The 14501-nt window shown below is 35.6% G+C and overlaps 1 protein-coding gene across 2 annotated transcripts; it reads right to left on the bottom strand.

Annotated features, from left to right (window-relative positions):
* Positions 1-298: 298 nt before the first annotated feature.
* LOC140982518 (lon protease homolog 2, peroxisomal-like) lies at positions 299-13207 on the bottom strand. Of its 2 annotated transcripts, XR_012176297.1 has the most exons (18): positions 12862-13207; positions 12573-12685; positions 12316-12427; positions 12051-12220; positions 7780-7871; positions 7471-7650; positions 7305-7388; positions 6098-6225; positions 5437-5638; positions 5142-5348; positions 4494-4624; positions 3834-4047; positions 2900-3202; positions 2508-2702; positions 1930-1990; positions 1745-1832; positions 1118-1219; positions 299-433 (listed from the first exon to the last, which is right to left on the bottom strand). XR_012176297.1 is itself a non-coding variant. In XM_073449057.1 (17 exons), exons 1-17 carry the CDS (start codon positions 12966-12968, stop codon positions 350-352), a joined length of 2670 nt encoding a protein of 889 aa, XP_073305158.1. In that variant the 5' UTR covers positions 12969-13207; the 3' UTR covers positions 299-349. The 2 variants fall into 2 exon arrangements, 1 of the variants encoding a protein (XP_073305158.1); XM_073449057.1 differs by having other exon boundaries at positions 1745-1990.
* Between the last annotated feature and the right edge of the window lie 1294 nt (positions 13208-14501).

The raw sequence follows: 14501 nt of genomic DNA, 5'->3' as shown, positions 1-14501 counted from the left end.
CACATCATATCATAATCATATATGTACCAAACTATGCTTTGGAGAATAAGTTGTCCGCTCAGAGCCAAATATCCACATTGAGAAACAGTGGAAAACAAGGTTTCCAGTACTGGATTGGAGTAGTTGACATCTTAGGACTTAAATCAAGCAGCTGCACGAGACTTGCTTGTTAAATCCTCCATATGCATTAATTGATAGGTTACTAACATCGAGAATATTGCTATACATGCTATACACTTGATCGTATCGCTTTGGTCAACCGGTATATAAAGTCACTTTTTTTCAATCTCCACGAAGCTTATGGTCTCAAGAGAATCAGGGCTATAAATAAACTTGATATCGAGGGCTATCATAATTTTGAATGCAGTTTCCATGGGCAACCACCCACGAAAGCTTGTTCCAACACATCCTCCATTTGCTTTGCAGGCAGTATCTGTTGCAACAAGATACATAAGAATATAAACCACACCTATACAATTTAGGTCAATTTAGGAACTAAACTTGAATCTGTTAAAAAATTTTACATATAATTATCAACACCACTTTTTTCGGTTTGAGAACGGGACAATTCCCCTGCTAGTCCCTTTCTAGTAACCCTCTTATCGAGAGCTCAAACTCAAACCAATTAGCGAACGTGCAGGAGCAGAGTCACTCAAGCTCGACTTTGATTAGCTTTATCTTTTCAAGATTGAGTTGAGCTTGAGATTGGACAAATCAGTTACCAAAATACTATCCAGTCTTTATAAACTAAGATTCAAAACATTCAATTTTAAAAGAATCAAAGACAAAATGGTAAGTTTAATTACATCAAAAATATTTTTAAAAAACTAATATGGTAGATCAACGCTCAAGTACCAGTAAAAAATGCCGAAATCGACCCAACGCAACCTAATAATCAACCTCTCTAGCTCGGTCACAACCAACCTCGAGTTGAATTTTTACTTAACCAAAATACTCGGGAGTCTCTCAACTCACTTCTAATTTTCGACTAACCAAAATAAGATTATTATTTAGATGAAATTCGATACATATTGTTTATAACTAAACATCTAAACTCATAATTTCCCAAAGTCAAGACACAATTACAAAACATAAAACTGTATTGAGCAAAATTTACCTCCAAACAAGAGAGCACGGCTGATGGTACCTCCACCAAGTCTTTCAAGTTCCTCTCTGGTAGAATAACTCTTTTGATCCCATATCTGTGGGCCGCTAGAACCTGTCGAGTGGACAATAATAAGCAATTTACATGGTGGCAAACCCAATTCTTACTTGAAGTCAATGAAAAATGAACACAAGACGAAATGAGCTTATTTATCTCATCTAGTACATCTATAGGATATAGAGGATACAATGTTTTGTTAAATATTCATTTCAAACAAAGAGCATTCAAGAAAACACAAAATATAGCACATTATTATGGATAATAATGTGATCAGTGGAAAAACAATGGCTATGCTAGACAGAATGCTTATATGGTTTGAGGGAAAAAAAATAAAATTTGGACACTCATTTCGAGCCAATATATTTTTGCTGATCCCATCTCTGAAGAGCCTCATTTAACCTTGATTTGATCCCGTTTCCACCCTTATCTAAGACAGATGAAGTTTATCTAGCATCAAATCAATACTCATCACTGAAAATTATTAGGTCTGCAAAATAATAGTTCATATTTGTAAACTAAAATGTAAAATCTCACAAATGTGACATAAAATTTACTGTGTAAAATCTCCAAAAAATATACCTTGTCCTTGATGCCACCGACAGGTAAGACTAAACCCCTTAAAGTCATCTCCCCAGTCATTGCTGTATCTGCTCTAACTCTTCGCTGACTGAATAGTGAAACCAATGAGGTTACAAGAGTTACACCAGCTGAAGGTCCATCCTTTGGGACAGCCCCAGCAGGAAAATGTATATGAATGTCTCGACCTTCAAGGAGATTAGAATCTTTAGCAGCAGCCAGATTGAGTTCAGTTGCTCTTGCTCTTACCTGTGTACATGAATAGAGAGAACCATAAAGCCTACAAACACATATGAACTATGAGACGACCTTTATCCTTTTGTTTTCCACATAATTAAATGGCGCCCCACATCAAATTGTACCAGAGGAATTTAAGCAACAAAAGAAATCAGAAGATTAATATTTTTAACTAAAATAGAGCAGCCGGAGGGAATAATGCTTAAAAGTGACTAGTCAACTATTGCTTCATTGTGAATTTGCTAGTTCCAACAAATATGAATATGGGAATCATATCCCCGCCTAATCACTCAAAATTTGACAAAATACCGAGCAAAAAAATTGCTAGGTGACACCCACACAACTTTCTAGTGAATTCTACTGTACATTAAGAGTTGGAATTACGACAATATATTTTAGATAGCAAATTCCAACTCTTGCAGCATCCTAAACCTCATTTCTACTTTACTAAGACTCGAGACAAGCATATTATTTATAACTACATAAAACCATATGTGCTGTGAAACTGTGAAAGAGTGAAAATTATTACCCACGTCAATGCAATTTGTGCCGATTCTTTAATTACATCCCCAAGTTGCCCGGTCAGATGCAAATCACCTTTTCCTACCAGCGCAGTAGCCTCAACAAATTGAACCTCCCCACCAACGGCTGTCCAAACAAGTCCAACAGATATCCCAGGAGTTGCGACTCGGTCAGCAGTTTCTCTATCATCATATCTTGGTGGCTAGTAAACAGCATAAACGATATATAAGTCATACTGTAAGTCATGACAGATGATGAGAAATGCAGCAACAAGAAAAGAGGAACAACCGATGTCTAACAGAACCCAAATATCCCTTACAAAGCAATCAAAGTTACGAGATCAATTGGGTTTTTGGGATTCTATTAATTATCATTTATTTTAAAGAAAATACTACTTACTCCGAGAACTTTTTCCAACATAGCTTCATCCGCAACCAAAGGTGAGGTCATACGGCATGCATTTGAGATATCATGATTGTTGACATCCATAGGAATAACTTCCATTTCTACTTCAGCCTCATCAGAAAGTCCACCCTCCAATATAGGCGAAGCCAGCCGCTGGACATCTTTGCTAAGTGGCACAACAGGATCTTGTTCGGCAACTTTAACGGCAGCTGCACGAGCTAGGGCAGCCAAATTTCTCTCCAGATTGCGGACACCAGCTTCCCTAGTGTACCTTTGAATGACAAGTTCCACCATGGCCTACCATAAAAACAAGGAACCAGTACGGCTTAAGTCCATTAGTTTTCGATAATCTGACAAAATGACTAGCCAATGATGAAACTGTTGAACAGGAGGCACTTCGTAAGCTTGAACTTACTTGTGATAGTCATACGAATAAGACTACTTAATTATATAATTAATAATAGAGCAAACGTCAACCCTGAAAGAGGGGGCCACCAAAGCACACCGCAGCATCGTTATCTACTCAAATTGATGATGTGGTGTGCCGGACTCAAATCCTCAAGCTAATAAAATGACCTATGGGTTAGAGACAACACCTATTTTCACGTTTACAAGCACGTAAGCCAGGTACTAATTAAGCTAAATAATTAAAAAATCAAATCGAAAAAGTTAAAAAAAAAATGTAATATATGACTAGATATGATACAGATAAGCTAGGGGAGATGCAGGAAATTGTATTCAAACATACAAAATTATGCTCACAAAAAAGGACTAAACTAGACCACAAGATAACATGCACAAGCCAAACTTACAACGCAAACCAAAACATATATGCATCATGGCAGTTTACAACAGGTATCAATCATATTTCTATACGAGGAATCATCATACAATGGAACAAGTGCATAATGACTAGTGACTACCATACCTCTGGAACTTGTAGAAAATCATAGCTCAGTCCATGTTGATCAAGTACACGCGGAATTAAATGTCGGGTTGCTATTCGAAGCTTTTCTTCAGGGGTATATCCAGGCAGCTCAATGACTTCCATCCTGTCTAAGAGTGGCGGAGGAATAGGCTGCATCCTGTTTGCAGTAGCCACAAATATAACCTTCGAAAGGTCAAATGGAACATTCAAATAGCTAAAAACTTCAATCAAGGATCACCTATTTTTATTTTTCGATAACTTTGGCACAAGACTGATGATATATTCAACGTATAAACATGTAATGAAAGAACAAAAGCATGCACAGGCATTGTTTCATATTTCCGTGGCACAAGAAATTTTTTCATGATTCTGCAACTCAAATTCATATCTTTTTAACTCAAATTCATATCTTTTTAACTTCATATTCTTAATGAGGCATTTCTATGCCTGAGCAGCTTATAATGAAAGAAAAGAAATATTAAATAAAATCTGTGTCCAAATTTCCCATAAGTTCTGTACGAATTTATCAGGTTTTATGACTTCATCACAACCATATCTTCATAGCTGAATTCCCTATGAAGTAGATGAGAAAATTAAAGCAGTTTTTTACTATCCAAGTACTTTAACATAGTCAGCCAAACATGACTAGTGTAAGGATACTGATCATTGAAAGTTTTGTTCTGTTCGGGATCAAGGACCTCAAGCAGCGCTGAAGCTGGATCACCCCGGACATCGGAACCTGTTTTGTCAATCTCATCCAGAAGCATAACAGGATTGCAAACACCAACTTTCTGGAAAATAAAAAAAGATATATTAATTTCATCAAGAAAAGAATCTGTGAAATATGCAAATGCAACCAAACTCGGGATGAAAAAATATACAGACATAAGATTATTTTCATCTCGATGAAATATTACTCTTATTTAATTTGGTGTTCTTTCTTGCCCACCACAATCCCAAACCAAAACAATTAGAAGTCCAATGACAATCATTCATAAATTGTTGAGAAAAAGACCAAATTTAAATCATGATCATTGTAGATAGTTTGCATAACAAATTTAATTTTACCTCATAGAATCCACTCATGTGCTGTAGCACCAAAAAAATCTCTAATATGAAAAGGTGGACAAATATCAACTAAAATCCCACCCAGAGCCACAAATGAAAGGTCAAAGCCCCGCAAAAGGACAAGTCATATACGTCTCACCTCATTTTACCAATAGCATATTATTGTAAAAACGAATACCCCAATGCTTTTAATCTTATCAAGTGAACATCAAGGAAAGATTCGATATGATCCCTTCTCACCTTCAGCCCATCAATAAGACGTCCAGGCATGCTTCCAACATATGTTCGCCGGTGGCCTCTAATGTCAGCCTCATCTTTGACGCCACCAAGTGATATGCGAACAAATTTTCTGCCCAAAGCAGTAGCAATTGACGAGGCTAAAGATGTCTTTCCTACACCTGGTGGACCAACAAAGCACAACACCGGGCCCCTTGCGTCTGGTTTGAGCTGTGTGACATGTTTCAGACAGATTCAGTTGGATTAACATTTGCAATATTGAAAAATATCAAGAATAAAATCCGAACTAGAGGTCAACCTTCCGAACAGCTAGATATTCAATTATGCGCTGCTTGACTTTTACTAAACCATAGTGGTCACTGTCGAGACGCTCTTTTGCTGCCTTCAAATCCAATTCCTGTTCTTCGCTGGCTTTTTGCCAGGGAAGGTCAGCAAGAAGCTCCAAATATGCACGAGAGCTGTTATATCCAGGTTGTTGTGGCTGCATTTTTTTAAGTCTCCTGTACAAAAATTAATTCGAAAATGAAAAAAGTGCTCCACCAGATTTCGAATTCTGAACCAAGAGCAAGAAGAAGTCCAAACTATGGGTTGTATAACAGACAACAATGTCATATCTCACAAAATAGTTTGGCAGATATAGCTTTGCGAACTTTGGCATAAGATTAACAAAATATGACTTATCTTCACCTTAAAGTATGAGTATCAAAAAATTATGTCTCAATAGAAGATGTAGTTCCTATGTGTCAATGCTCTTTTGCTACAGTACATGAAGTCAATCATCATTTTGATTTTTGAGTGACTAACGATTACATCAAATGTTCGACGATTTGATAGCTTAACACAAGTATTGATGTATGAATATTTCTACTATAGTTTCAACATAATTTAGATGAAATATTTAAATCCACTATCACTGCTCTTTGAGATCTATCAAAGTGATTGGTAATGAAGTACGGTACCGTAATTCTCTTTGAGCATATTTCCAGATGTTTGCAGGCATCCCGACATCTTGCAATTTTCTCTCTAGTGTGGCCACATCATCCTCATCATCGTCGTTATCACCAAGCTCTTCCTTTATAGCCCTCATCTTACACATACAATAAGTAAGAAGGTGTAGGAATACCATTAGAATTTGCCAAGGTTCAAAAATTCGTTAGGCGTTAGTCGGGTGTCAGATCCGCCTAAGATCAGTTCCTAGGCGGGGACTAGACGCCCACCTAAGCGCGGCTAGACATGTTAAAAAATAGGAGTAATTTTTGAAATTTTAGTTATTAGATGAACATTTTAATTAAGAGGCTCATTTTAGTCGAGAGACCCATTTTTAAGTCAATAGATCAGCCCATTTTTAAGTCAATGGGCATGTCTCATTACAAGCCCATTAACTGGGCCTTTATATATTAGCATTTTCTAACCCTAGATGAGAACCATTGTTTCTAATCGTTGGCATCTCCTCTCAAATCTCATAATGCCTAGAATATTCGCTATTCTCCATCACTTTGAAATCTTGGAAACTCTGGAATACGGCCACCGCCATGGTTATAATAGGTAAAATTGGTCTTAACCAAACTACTTTCCTGATCTACCACCCTAAGGCCACCTAGGCTGGCCGACTAGCACTTTTCTGGTGCGGTCGGCCGACGCCTAGCGCCTAGGCACCGCCTAGAGGGATATTTAGAACACTGAAATTTACAAGACAATTTATAAATTAATCATGAGAACTAGATGGTGAAGTCAGTTATAACTTTTCTTCTTTCTAATAAGTTACTGCAAGTAAAAACAAATGGTTTTTGCAAACCACGGAAAAAGGTCAAGCCCGAACATTAGTATAAAAATGGAATCAATTGAATATTTCACATGAAGCAAGTACAGGACTAGCTGGCAACTTTATAAGCGGAAACCAAGGAAAATTCTTTTGCCTCAGTTGTTTCAAATATTTGACCTTGAGAGAGCCAAAAGTAAACAAGATAGGTAGATTTTTAAGTTCAAAATACAAACACAAGCACTATGTTATGCGAATGCATGCAGGCGCCTCTAATAACTATAGTTGAATGCCTAAATACATTTTATCTCACAAAGACAGTTCTGCATGCCAAGGAGCTTTCTCATGGTTTATTTTAAAAGGAATCACTATAATCCTTCGTATGAAATACATATAGTAAGAAAAACCTGTTGACGAAGGAGAAATTCTTTCTGTGACTTTGACAACTGTCCCTCGACCTTTTGTGTAATCTTCTCCGCTACTCGAATAGACTGCAGGAAGCAGTTATAGCATGTCTCTTAACTGTACATGATCAGTACTGATGTACAAAGCCAGAAGATGAATTCTACAGACCTGTAAATGCCTATCAACTAATTCTGTTGCTTTTGCTAGCCTCACTTTAATATCCACGGAATCTAAAGTGGATAGCTGTTCTTCAAAGCTAATCTCGAAGCTTGCAACAAATATATCTGCCAGTTTGTGCACGGGGACTGTTTCCAGGAGAATTTTAGTCCTGCCACCAGTTTTTTGTTTCTAAAAGCAGAAATCAAACAAGGATCAGATGAAAAATAAGAAATACTACAATGGAAAAACACTGAAACGTATGTCCATTTCCAACACAGGAATTCCTCCACAAACGCTTATGTCTTTCACATAACCAACCTGCTCGAGAATAGAGATAAGTTCCATCGCAGTGGCCTTGAATTGTCTAGATAGCGCTATAAAATCTGGATCTTGTTCCACTTGATCCATCTCTATAAGATTATAAAAGAACATTAAAGCAGTCAATAAATCAAAGATGATGTCCAAAGAGCAGTAAAGTAAAACTTAATGAGCATAAGAAAAACAATATAACTTAGGTCAGAATCTGAAGTGCAACTGTTTATGCAAGAATAGATATAGAATTCAGTTAATTCTTTTCAGCCTGTGTCAAAGGACGGAAACGTGTGTCAAACTTCCAAATTCATTAATTCATACCTGTGGGAAGCAAGGAAAGCGGATATAATAAAAGGTAAAATTAAATTAAGCCATTCAGTTCCTTTCCTTCTTCCCATGCGTTTATGAAGGATTTCATTGTGGTCCAACAAACTTTTTAGCCCTCAAACTCTATTCAGTACCCTTTCACCCCATTTGCCCCGAAAATGCGTAAAGAACATTTAGGAAAATAAAGATTAAGATAAAGAGTTAAAAGGGTTACAAATATTTCATCAACTCAAAAGGGATAACCCGAGTTTGAGAATATTATCGGTTAATAAAAAAGTGAACACAAGCCTTCATGCCAGAATTATCTTGCATTTGCCATTGGACATTACCAAATACAGTTAATGTAAATTCCCTCTATGATAAACAGATAAAAAGGCATGTCACAACTAAGTTCTACCCACAGTATTTCGGACTCCTGCAAATGCTTACTCAAGTCCACTGTCCATGATAAGATAAGTCAAATGATTTTTAGGACCCAGCACTCCAATGCATAGTATTCTGATCTCTTTCCGCAAGATAATTCCTCAAATCCAAACTTAATGATTCTCTACTTGCCAAAAACGTAACCCCGCCTTCAATTTTGTAACAAATTCACCATATATCATTAAAATGGGAACACTCAGTTCACACATTTTTTTGGAGTTTTTTAGAAACTGTACTAAAGTTTTAGTACTTGCCTTAAATTACTGTACTATCACAATAACCATAAGAAGAAAAAAACTGACAAAAACAGCCGCCTTCAGAACATTCCAGAACTCTTCACTAGAGGCTCAAGGAACTATTGCATTTAAAAGTTCAGAGTCCAGTCTGGAACATATGAGGCCAAAGTTGAGCGGAGCTAGTCAAAGACAGGCAAAATCAGTGGATGAAGTATAAAATCCCCGACTAGTTTTTAGAACCTGTCCTGAACTAGTTCACCAAAAATCTGATGCAAGTATTACATATATTATTGAGTTGTTTATGAAAATAACCCATCCTTTCTATTTATAAGCACACATATCATAGGGATTTGGAGTAAACAAACTCCTTTAAAATCTACATATGCATTGTATCAAAGATTCATAGCTTGAGTAAATACTTTGGACATAGATTTGACTTAAGAAAATACTTTGCCAAATTTGTGTGGCATATAAACAACATATACCCAAAAAATGCAGTTATATCTAAAAATTCGTAAGGACAGAATATACAGTTAAATGTGTTAGACAAATTAACCAAAAATCCTAGATAAAGCCAAAGAGCACTGGTGCATTTACTGAAAGGTTAAATCAACATTTAGCAAATACATAGTATATTAAATGAGAGAAAATATGCCAAGAATGGCAATCTCTTTTAAATAAAGTCTAACAAGCTTTTTCTGTCCCTAAATCTCCATTATTAAAAAAGGTAAAGAAAAATACCAAAAGCGAGGGAATTTTTTTTTATTAATACTACAAACTATCTAAGACGGAGTTCAAGGGCTTGACTATGGTTCCAAAATCAGTGGTTGTGATTCTGAAACCAATGATTCGGTCCCAATTAAAAGTGGAACTATATAAATTAATTATCCATGTATACTGGAAATATAAAACTTAAGATGGACTTCTCAGTTCCATGCAATTCTATATTAAATTTCGATTCTGGTTTCTAATTTTTAAAAACCAGAACCAAATTGCAAGTCATTGAATTTGATCCTGATTATGGAACTAAAACAGAAAAATGGTTTTGATTCCATTTTTTGAGAAACACATCCAGGTTCAATTTACATTGCAAAGGAAATGTATCTCTCGTTCTTATCCGGCTTTTCATCAACTCATAAGGGCGGTACCCAAACAAGGTAATATCATTCGCTTTTGGGAGGATGTTTGGGAGGGGGATTTCTCGTTCAAAGACCGTTTTCAATCCTTGTTTCAGATATGCATTTCAACTAATAAACCTATTCGCAACTTCGTAGATTTTGTCGACAGCAGTGACAGTCACTCTTTCAGTTGGGATGTGAGGTTTAGACGAGATTTAAATGACGTTGAGCTACTTGAGTTCACTTCTCTTTTAGGAGTATTAGAGAGGGTAAGATTAGAGTCTAGGATCGAGGATTTTAGAGTTTGGGACGGAGATAATTCCGGTTTGTTCTCTGTGAGATCTTTTTACAATTCCTTCTTTCCATTATCAGATTTCCCATTATTCTCATATTTTTGTAATATCTGGAAAGTACACGTCCCACAAAAAGTTCGAATTTTCTCATGGATCGTGACCCCAGGGAAATTACCGACATGTGAATCAGTGCAAAGAAGATGGCTGCGTATTAAGCCCGCATTGGTGTTGTCTATGCGGAAAGCAAGAGGAAAATCAAGATCATTTACTCCTACATTGCTCTTTTTCCGGTGCTATTTGGATGAAAGCCTTAAAAGAGCTGGGATTTCAGTGGGCATTTCCAAGGAAGGCTCAAGATCTATTCATTATTGAACCGGGGTATCACAGTGGAAGAAAGTCATCCCGAGTCTGGTATGCGATAGCCCATTGCACATTTTGGTCAATATGGTTGGAAAGAAATCACAGAATATTTGAAGATGTGTCGGAGTCTGCAGAACAAGTTTGGGAGAAGATAAAGCTCAGAGTTGCCAACTGGATGACGCAATTGCCAGAGTACAATCACCTATGTATATCAGATGTAGTTAGTGACTGGAAATTTTTATGGTCATGAAACCAAGTGATGGTGTCATAGAGTAGTGCTTTAAGGATTTATCCTTATCCAATATCATAATAAAGTTTGTTTACTATAAAAAAAAAAATAAAAAGATATATTCCCAATTTTCTTTATTTACAGTTAATAATAAGTCATATATTTGGCATCTTATGTTCGTTTATCCATGCATCACGAGTAAATAAATATTCTTAAATTACTATATCCCATAGAATGTTAAAGATCACACTGAACTAGTTGTGGGTTGCACTGAAAATTAAAAGAGGGTTTTGAAAGAGTTGAATTTAAGGATATATGAAAATGTGTCCGACAAAATAGGATTGTGAATTTCTTCAAAAGGGGATTCCAAACTTGTAAGGTTCTCTTTTGAGAAAGCCTCCAAGTTAGAGCACTTTTCAAATCAGTAGTTCCCATTATGACGACAGGCAGTATTAAACTTGTAATAATGAGTAAGGGTTGCTCATCTGCAATAACAATTCGATTGATGAACTAGGATTGCATGATTTTACTAGACGGGTTTAAAATGTTCAAGTAATTGTTTATATTCATTATTATAGATGAACTTGGCATGGAAAAGTTCAATGTTTATTTGAAACTCATAACATATTAAGATTACATGTAGAATTACCAAAAAAATCATGCAAAAACTTAATAGATTCACGCAAAATGTTTGCTCCCTCTCGTTCACACCACCCTCACGTCTTCCAAGGCGATATTCCGGCAACCTCATCATATAAATGTAATCATTGACTAGCATGGATGTTCATATGGTAATTCCTTGTGGTGTCTGTACCCCAAAATTTGAAGAAAAATAAAGAAACGAAAGAAGAACTTCAATTGAGGTCATGATCTTTGTAAGACCATGTTGATTTAAGTTCACTGGTTCATAGTTTAAAGTTTTAAGGATTATGGACTCATGATTACAGAATTGTGAGGTATGATATAATCCCGTGAATGCGATCAATTACGTAAAATTTTTTTTAAAAGCGATAAACTTACAGGTGCGTGGGATAAATTAAATTATTTTTTTCCAATAGCATGATCTCGGGAGCCCAAGGAATTGCAGCGAAACCATCGAATTTCCTCATTAATTAAGACGGGATTGTTTATGTATACTTAATGCACAATACCCAGCGCAACATGGATTGTACTTCCTAACATTAGGAATTATTGTTTGGCCAGAGCAACATTTATTGACTGCCTTTGGTCCAAAGTTACCAATATCCACGATTAACCTAAGTAAAAAATACGAAGTTTGCTCATTGTTTACCAGCTTTTGTCGCATCGAGGGAAGTGATCCGAGCAGTGTAGTATGTCCCTCTTGTGCTAAGCTCCTGCACACTAAATCTGCACAAGCCTTCAAGCACTACAGTGTAGGTGACCCTGCCACTTGGTTTCTCCACTCCTCTTGACAGATGTAAAGCTCGGGCAGCAACTCCCCTGGAAGAAAACCATAAAACACAGGTATATAATCTCCAATATTCAAACACTCAGAATACTAACAAAATTTAGCTTCATCATATATAAATAAATACCTGTTATGCCAGTGAATAACTTCTTGTTGATTCTTGCCACCATGTTTAGGGAAGATATCAGCTGTTTCCTCTTGAACTTTTGAGCTTCTCTCACTCAAGTTAGTTCCAACGCCTTAAAAAATACAATTCCAAAATGACTCATCAGACATCACAACTCCTATTACTACTCCGGTTACATTCGACTCACTTTTTTCAGTTTTCACATTTTACATACACAAAAATAACATCCAATTTGGTGAGCGAGTGCTACTACTAACCTGGCGACGGCATGGGGCCAGCATTGGGGACCTCCGCAACATAACGAACCGGCAGAATGCCTATTAATCCTTTCTCTTCTCTCTGCCACAACTCTTGTTCCACCAATTTCACACTAGCATATTCATTAACGCAAAATAACTTCCATTAACTTCAAACTGTTATCATGCAAAAATAACATATTGCTTTCATACTCTAAGAAAACAAATCATTTCAATTCAAAACATACAAATTTGCCTGGGAACAGAATTTCAACAAAAAAAAATTGCAAGACAAAAAAATTCAAAACACCTGCTAGGAGAAGTGCAGCTAATACGAATTATTGCTCCGGGCAATAAAACTTTGTTTCTAAACGGAAGAATAGCGAGTCGGCCCGGCAGCTCCACCGATTCAGCCATTAGCTTATGTAAATAAAATTTTGAACTAATTCTCAAATATATTCCTTTCGTTTCCCCTATATTTTATTTTAGTGTGCCTTAATTTGCGAATTAGATTATATCAATTAGGGTTCAGTGATCGAACGAAAAAGAGGGGCTAGGTTGAAGAAGAAACAGGTGAGAGTTTGATCAAATTTCAATCACAGAAGCAGCCCTCACCCCAGCAGCTCCTATATCGCATTGGTTAACCGCTCTCTTACTTCCTTGTTTGCGATACGATACGAGTTTTATCACCTTTTTATTCTAACATTTTTCTAAATAAAAATTTTCAAAATAATATATTTATCGTAGAATTCTTCAATAATTCTTTTAAATAGAAATTAAATTATGATTACATTTTGTATTATTAATTTATATTTAACTTTTGATTTTTGTAATATAATATAACAAAAAAACTCATGCGAACAGTCTTACGTATCAATTTTATTAGACGGATTTCTCGTCTGATATGATTCTTGAAAAAAATATTATTTTTTATCCTAAAAATATTATCGTTCACTTTAAAAATATATCGGATTGATCGATCTCACAAAAAACTTACTTATAATATAATGATAATATGGAATAGTGTAACACATTATTTGAGCACGATTGCTTTAGATTTCGTCGTTGTTGGCACTTTACGGTCGTTTTGGTGTATACATACAAACAAGCTAGAAAAAGAAAAGCACCAAATTAAGTTCTCCCTGAATATGTCTCGTATAATATATTAGATAGATAAGAAAAATACAAAAAAAAAAACTAGATTAAGAATTAAGGGTGATAAGAAAATAATTAGATTAAAATGTTTTCACTATAATACGACATTGAATTTTGAAATATCTAAAGTAATATACCAACAAAAAAAAAAGCTATACTTATTGTCTTCCAAACTTTTCTTTTCTTTTCTTTTTGTTTTTTATGAGCTAATATTTATACGAGTTTTGAAAACCTTTCGTCAATTAAAATTTTCATCTATGAAATTCATAAAGAATAAGTGAAGTTTATTGCTTATTGTTTTGGAAATATAGTAATAAGATTTTAAATTAATTTATCAAGAAATAATATAAGTTTGTTTTTATAATCAAATTGTTATTACAATTATAAATAAAAAAAATTATAGAATATGGTTTTTAGTGAATATAAATTGGTGATATTCAATGCCATCAAAATTTTAACGAATAACGTGGAGAGCTTAGCTGATTGACTTGAGAGGAGATGGATGCACGCTTTACCCAATAGAACGACGTCGTCTGTCCTTAGCGTAAAGTGGCGGCTGCCTGGTCCACCACGAGTCAACCGACGCCACAGCCCACACGCTTACCTTTTGGTATAGTGCTGTTGTCAATAATTATGAACTAAAACAGTTGATTTATTACAAACTTTCCGTCTCATTATTTCCAACTATCTTATACAAGATCTATCCCGTCGATGACTAAAAGTTTATTTGGAAATGTCTCTCGGTGTGTTTGAGTTGGTATAATATGTGAACATTCGATCAATTATCAATAGTTC

Source organism: Primulina huaijiensis, chromosome 8, assembly GCF_012295235.1.
Source record: "Primulina huaijiensis isolate GDHJ02 chromosome 8, ASM1229523v2, whole genome shotgun sequence".
In the NCBI taxonomy this organism is placed as follows: Eukaryota; Viridiplantae; Streptophyta; class Magnoliopsida; order Lamiales; family Gesneriaceae; genus Primulina; species Primulina huaijiensis.
Note: the sequence above shows the minus strand (reverse complement) of the source record. Positions and strands in the feature narration are given on the sequence as shown.